The 7,551-nt window shown below is 50.8% G+C and overlaps 1 protein-coding gene across 2 annotated transcripts in view; it reads right to left on the reverse strand.

Moving 5' to 3' along the window:
• The window catches only part of MARVELD3 (MARVEL domain containing 3), a 17,131-nt gene extending 9,796 nt beyond the window's left edge, over positions 1-7,335 (reverse strand). For both annotated transcript variants that reach the window (XM_008069568.2, XM_008069567.2), the window contains exons 1-2: positions 6,953-7,335; positions 3,570-3,697 (exon numbers count right to left, since the gene is read on the reverse strand). In XM_008069568.2, coding sequence (XP_008067759.1) covers positions 3,570-3,697; positions 6,953-7,335 — 511 coding nt within the window. The remainder of the gene's footprint in view (positions 1-3,569; positions 3,698-6,952) is intronic.
• Positions 7,336-7,551: the final 216 nt, after the last annotated feature.

Raw genomic sequence — 7,551 nt, forward strand, 5'->3', positions numbered from 1 at the left:
CACTCACCTCAGCCTCCCAAAGCGCTGGGATTACAGGCTGAGCCACTGAACCTGGCTTTTTTTTTGAGTTAGATTCTCTGTCGCCCAGGCTGGAGTGCAGCAGCATGCTCACAGTCACTGCAGCCTCAACCTGCTGGGCTCAGGTGATCCTTTCACCTCAGCCTTTCAAGTGGCTGGAACCACAGGCATGTGCCACCACGCCTGGCTAATTTTTTGATATTTTTGCAGAGATGAGGTCTCGCCATGTTGTTCAGGTTGGTTTTGAACCCCTGGACTCAGGCAATTATCTCGCTTCTGTCTCCCAAAGTGCCGGGATTACAGGCGTTAGCCACCATACCCAGCTAGCTTTATTTTTATTTTTTACCTTTTTTTGAGTTGGAGTCTCACTCTGTCACCCAGGCTGAAGAGCAGCGGCACGCTCACGCCCACCCCAGCCTCGACTTGCTGGGCTCATGTGATCCTTCCACCTCAGCCTTCCAAGTAGCTGGAACTACAGGCGTGCACCACCATGCCTGGCTAATTTTTTGATTTATTGTGGAGACAAGGTCTTGCTGAGTTGCCTCGGTTGGTCTCGAACCTGTGGACTCAGGCAATCCTCTCACTTTGGCCTCCCAAAGTGCTGGATTATAGGCATGAGCACCCTGAAGAAGAGTAACATTTCAAAGATGCTTTGCAACTAAGACTGGGAGTTGAGAGCAAACCAGCATGATTTGAACACTGAGGGTCTAAGGCAAGATGGAAAGAACAAAAGAGAAAGGAGAAACTTCTCCAAATGCAAATGGGGGGAGCTGAGAGGGGAGCCAGGGAACACACCATCCTACAGGGAACTCTTAACTTGTCACCCATCCCTCCAAATAACAGAGGAGCACAAACCACATATGCACGGGGATTCCCTGGTGGCTTGATGTACTCAGGTGACACCTGTGCCTGTTCTTTATGTGAACTTTCTCCTCAGCCCCTCCTGCTTGTATAAGTGAATTTGGGGCCTATCTCTTTCTATTGGTATCCTTAGTGTCCCAGAGAACTTCCTAAGGGTGACTCCAGGTCTCCCTAGGAAGTCAGAGAAGGCCACAGCTGCCTGCTACTTTTGCAAGTGTGCCATAATGGAGGCATGATTTCACTGCTACAGAAGAGACATCACAAAGGATCAACTCCAAGATGGGTCAAAAAAAAATTCTCAGGTGATCTTTATCCAGGCATGTGCTTCCTGCTAGGGATAAGTTCTTGGTGTGAAAGGCTGTTTCTCTCAACACAACACCACATTGTGTATTTATATGGGCCTCTGCACACCCAGAGTTCTTTATGAGCCCTCATTTGTTAACTTCTGACTGCTGAACCATCTTTTCACTACCTTAAACTTAGAAACCCAACCTCCAGGCTCAAAGCCAAATAGCCAGAAGCAATTCAGGCTAAATCAAGTTGTACTTTGGTCAAGCCCTGCCCTCTCCTCAAAGTAAATCAACCATGGAATAAAAAAAAAAAAAATCTCTGGAGAAACCTGCGAACTAGACTCTGGCTTCTTCCTGTTCTTATATCGTCAGGAAAGGATGGGAGATCAGGCAAGGAAACCATTAGAGGCCTTAGAGTCAGGATCTCAGTTTCCGTTCCAGTTCTTTTACTTTTTTTTTTTTTTTGAGTTGGAGTCTCGCTCTGTCGCCCAGGTTGGAGTGCAGTGGCATGCTCTTGGCCACCACAGCCTAGACCTGCTGGGCTCTGGTGAGCCTTCCGCCTCAGCCTTCCAAGTAGCCAGAACTACAGGTGCATGCTACCACACACAGCTAATTTTTGGATTTATTGTAGAGATGAGGTCTCACCAAGTTGCCCAGGCTGGTCTTGGACCCACAGGCTCAGGCAACCCTCTCGCCTCAGCTACCCAAAGTGCTGGGATTATAGGCTTGAGCCATTGTACCTGGCCCAGTTCTTTTACTTAACAGCTGTGTGTCTTTGGGTAACTTACTGTACTTCCTTGAACATCAGGACTTGTTGCGATAATTAAAGGCAATGAGCTTGTCTCATTATATGTGAAAACTAAAGTAATAACCTTGTACCTGAATTGCCTAGGGATCTTTTCATCAAAGTTTCCCTAATCCTGTAATCACACAAATCCTTGTAATCGTCCTAAGATACATTTCCAGGTATGAGCTCCATGATTTCTCTACCTTAGGCTGGGACATTTTCTCTTCGTCATACGAAGCCTAAGAAAATTTCTCACCAAATCACATGAGCTGTAAGGCTCACCCAGACAAACCAGATTTTCTTCATTTCTGGCAAGACTAAGACCAATGCTAGGATGGGAACCCATGTCTGGAGTGGACACATGATAGCATCTAAGTGTTTTTTTAGACTGTGAGTCCTACCTAAGTATGTTTTTGTTTGTTTTTAATGAAACAGAATATAAAACAGAGTACTTGGTGTATAATAGGGTATGGTTTCATGACATTTTTGTTTGTGCGTGGATGTGAACTTAGTCTTAATATTAAATATATTTCTTATTGTTTAAAAGCCACTTTATTTTATCTTATCTTATTTTATTTTATTTTTTTGAGTTGGAGTCTCACTCTGTCACCTAGACTGGAGTGCAGTGGCCACTCCTGGCCACCGCAGCCTCAACCTGCTGGGCTCCGGCGATCCTTCCACCTCAGCCTTCCGAGTAGCTGGAATTACAGGCGCATGCTACCACGCCCAGTTGATTTTTTATTTATTGTAGAGATGAGGTCTCACCAAGTTGCCTAGGCGGGTCTCGAATCCGCGGGCTCAGGCAATCCACTCATCTCAGCCTCCCAAGGCGCGGGATTACAGGCTAAGCCACCGAGCCTGGCTTATCTTATTTTATTTTGAGTTGGGTGGTTCACTCTGTTGCCCTGGCTGGAATGCAGTGGCACAATCACAGCTCACCACAGCCTTGAATCCCTGGGCTCAAGCGATCCTTCCACCTCAGCCTCCTGAGTAGCTGGGACTAACAGGCATGTGCTACCATGATAATTAAAAAAATTTTTTTTTTGTAGAGATGGTGTCTCACTATGTTGCCTAGGTTGGTCTTGAACTCCTGGACTCAAGCAATCCTCCTGCCTCAGCCTCTCAGAGCCCTGAGATTACAGGCATGAGCCATCATGCCTGGCCTTAAAAGCCATTTTAAAGTTTAAAAAACATTGATGGAGTGTTTGGATATCAGATCTCCAAGGAAATTGTTCCTGTTCACATGGCTTGAGCTGCAACCTGGCTCCCACTCCAGGTGATTTCTTTCTTTGCTAACTCAGATACCTTGCCAGAGACTCCCCCTCTGACAGCTGGCAGCTCATAACCAGCTCCACCTGCAGGCCACCCAGTTCCCACCCAGTCTAAAAGCTGCAAAACATGATTGCCTCTCCACCCCCAGGGGCATGTTTGAGGAGAAGCATGGGAAATCTAGCAGAACTTTTCAGACATTCCTACTTAAGAAAAAAACCCTATGCAGGCATGAAAATGAAAATGCTAGGAACCCACAGGAAGTCTGCTGAATTTTTGCTTCACCACCTCTTCTAGAACCACCAGCAGCAGTAAATGGTCAAACAGCCTCCAAAATGGCTCACCTCTGGCAGTGCACAAATATCTGCATTTATGGCATTCCAGGAGTCCTTCCGCCTCTGATTGGTAATATTCCACTTCCTCTCGCTCGGTCCTGGGGTTTGAGGGCAGATACCTCCCTGAAGGGGGTTCACTATAACCAAAAAGCATACACAACCATTAGGGGACCTCCAATTCAATAGCTTGTTCAGGATTAGAATGCCTGACTCCTCATTCTGGGCCCCAGCACTAGAGAAACAAGCTTCACATCAGTATTTCACATTCCAGAGAATTCTGTTTTAGCAGACCCACAGGACATCCAGACACTTAGCCCAACTCCGCTAACTAGTCACGTGACAGATCCTGTAACCCTGGATGTGTGAGCACCATCTTTGATGCTGGTTTGTCTGCCTGCGGGAGCTGCTTAACCGGGTAGTTGTGAGTCGCCTTCTTGGTGAGCTTAAGTTCTCAGTTGAGCATGGATCAGGTCTTTTCAAAACTAGTTTGCATTCACATGACTCTGATGCCCAGGTTGGCATTCTCTTTCTTCTCTTGTTACTTGGGAATGCACTGGGTCAGCAATAATTCTCCAGGGGTACGGATGCTACAGACAGCTTTTTTGTTTTTCGAGTCAGAGTCTCACTCTGTTGCCCAGGCTGCAGTGCAGTGGCACGCTCATGGCCACCACAGCTTTGACCTGCTGGGCTCAGGCAACGCTTCTGCCTCAGCCTTCAAAGTAACTGAAACTACAGGCATGCGCCATGTCCAGCTAATGATTGATCGATTGATTGACTGTAGAGACAAGGTCTTGCCATGTTGCCCAGACTGGTCTTGAACCCCTGGGCAATCCTCTCGCCTCCACCTCCCAAAGTGCTGGGATTACAGGTGTGAGCCACTGCACCCAGCTTGCAGATAGTTTTTGATATCATCATATTTCTTCCTCTGCCAGCCCTAGCATTTTCTGTTCCGTCTTCCCCCACTTTTGCAGCACATCCTGGGCTTTCCAAGATTCGATGAGGGGCAACATTCTACTCACTGGGCTCCAGGGATCTTTCTAGAACATCATGTCTCTCTCAGGTTTGAAATCCTAAAACTTCTTAAACACACAGAAGACCCCTGCTCATCTTGCTAAATTCAAAACCTCACGCTCAGACTCAGCTGTAGTAAAATGTACCCTCTCCCACAAAAGATGACTACTCTCCCATGCCTCCAAATCATGGCAGAAGTTATTCTCTGCTTGGAACACCTTTCCTCTTTCTCCCCCCGCCTCTCTTTTTGAGTTGGAGTCTCACTCTGTCACCCAGGCTGGAGTGCAGTGGCATGCTCATGCCACCACAGCCTCAGGTGATCCTTCTGCCTCAGCCTTCCAAGTAGCTGGAACTACAGGCGTGCACCACCATGCTCAGCTAATTTTTTGATTTATTGTAGAGACGAGGTCTCGCCAAGTTGACCAGCCTGGACTTGAACCCGTGGGCTGAGGCAATCATCTCACCTCGGCCTCCCAATGTGCTGGAATTATAGGCGTGAGCCATTGTGCCTGGCCACCTTTCCTCTTTCTCCCCTCTTTCTCCTTTTTGTTCTTTCTCCAGAGCTCAGCGTTGAGTTTATGTCCTCTGGAAAAATGTTCCAGGCCTCGTCAGAGACCAGCCTCTGTTCTCACCAAGGAGTCTGTCTCTCCTGCAAGGGTCGTTTCACACTGGGCTGCAACTGGTCCATTTACCTGTCTGTCTCCAACACCAGATGGATTGGATTTCTGTAGCAGCTGCCCCTGCATCCTGTCCATGAAATAAATGCTTGTTAAGTGAAGGAAAGACAGAAATAAATTGCTCTTTGGTTTTAAATGACCAACGGGCTGTGAAGAAAAGAAGTAAAAAGCAAAAATAATCCCTTCACTCACCTCAGAGTGAGGGGCACTGGGACATTGGTTTATAAGGAAACCTAAACATGCTTCCCAGGTTGTGTAGTTGCATGCAGTGTGGCTTTAGCCAGGGAAACCGTAGCCAGTGCCTATGACTATATCTGGACGCACTCTTTGTCATGCTTGTTGGTTTTAGATAATGTAACATAAACTCAGGAGAGTTACTTTCCCGCTGTGTGGACACAACAGAGATAGAGATGGGCCTCAGCTCCAAGTCCCACAGCAGAGGGGATCCTGACTCCTCTTTAGAGGCTAGGTGTCAAACACCAGAAGCAGTCATCACCCCAGGACCTGTATGTCCCCTTGTGGGAGCCGGCAGAGGCAAAATATCCCTGGTGCTGCACACATCATCTGCCCATTCAGTAGATGGATAAAACACCGGCTCCCCAGGAGGGGGTATGGGGACCAGGTCCCCTCTTGTCTTTTCTGCCCCCCCCCCCCAGTCTTCCAGAACATCCTGAGGCTTTCTCTTCATAAGGGCTTATGGGAATTCTCTGTGATCTACAAGGCAAAGTTTGTTCACTCAGGAGGGTGGGGTGTCGAACAATCATGGGATTTGAATAAGGCTGCCTGGAAAGATCTCGCTGACAACAGGGAAGCAAACCTACACCCTTCAGTGGGGAATTTTAGGTAGGTTTAATTCTTGGGTTAAAAGTGTAACTTCTAGCCAGATCTGATGGCTCACATCTGTAATCCCAGCACTTTGGGAGGTGGAGCCGAGAGGATTGCCTGAGCCCATGGGTTCGAGACCAGCCTGGGCAACTTGGCAAGCCCTCATACAATAAATCAAAAAATTGTCCTGGCATGGTGGCACACACCTGCAGTTCCAGCTACTTGGAAGGCTGAAGTAGAAGGATCACCTGAGCCCAGCAGCCAGGCTGCAGGGGCTGGGAGTGTGCCACTGCACTCCAGTCTGGGCGACAGAGTGAGACTCCGATAAACAAACAAATTGTAGCTTCTCCTACACTGTTCGACTACACTTCTCCTACGTCTGTTTTGGAAATACATATACCCTTGGGAGAGGAACACATCAAACGCTTAATTCTTCATTCTGTTGACCTCATTAGGCCCCAGCCACCAGGGAAGGGGACTCTGAAGTCGGGGAGGGCTGATTTGGGAACACAGGATAAGAGTCTGAAGCCCCAAGGGGCAATCCTGTGACCACCGGGACGGCCAGGGAGGGGCCTCGGGTTAACCCCACCTACCTAATCTTCCTCATTTTTCTAGTCCTGGGGACCTGTCTTCCTCTTCGCCTGGTCTCTCGGCCCTGCCACTGCTAACAGGGGTGGTTTTCTCTTTGTTAATCGGGTTCGAGTCTCGAGATGGGGGCACCGTAGAAAGTTTTCCTTCCCTGCCAGGTCACCTCTGAGAGCGCAAAAGAAATGGCATTTCTTCCTCGGACGAGTAGCCGGAGGCGCCAGAGCTGCGCTGGCGGGCCTTCGCCCCAGGCCCCCCCGGGCCAAGGTCGCAGGGCCCCCCGCCCCGCCTCACCTTTCCGGTCCGCGGCGCCCAAAGCCCTCCTTCCTCTGGGGCGGCGGCTCCGGGGTTTCCCAAGGCGCGGGCCAGGGGGGCGGGGCTGCGTCCCAGCTCGGCCCCCGGGGTCTGTCCCGCGTCCGGCTCTGGCGGGAGTGTTCACCTGCGCGATGGGCTTCGTCCCTGTGTCTGTCCCGGCGTAGGTCTCGGTCCCTCTCCCGGTCCCGGTCCCCTCGCCGGTTCCCGTCCCTCCGCCCGTCCCCGCCTCTCTCCTTGCGCGGGTGCCCGGGTCTGTGCCGCTGTCGCTCGGGGCGGCGGTCTCGGTCCGCGTGGGGGCGCCGCTCCGGGTCGCGTTCTCTCGGCCGGGCTCGGGGCTCGCGAGCCCCCGATGTAGCTTCCATGGCCCGGTTCCGTGTCCCCGCCCGGGAGCGACCCGAGGGCAACAACCAACCGCAAGTGTCCCGGGCAGGTGGCCAAGCCGGGGGCGGGGCGGGAGGGCGGGAGGCTCACCTGTGCGCACGCGCGCTAGCCCCGCGGCCAACCCGAGAGCGCTCACCTGAGCGAGTGCGCCGGCAGGGGGCGCCGCGGGCGCGGCTCGGGGGCCAGGGGGGGGGGGG

This window comes from Carlito syrichta, unplaced genomic scaffold, assembly GCF_000164805.1.
Source record: "Carlito syrichta isolate Samal-C Ts95f unplaced genomic scaffold, Tarsius_syrichta-2.0.1 Scaffold312120, whole genome shotgun sequence".
NCBI classification, from domain to species: Eukaryota; Metazoa; Chordata; class Mammalia; order Primates; family Tarsiidae; genus Carlito; species Carlito syrichta.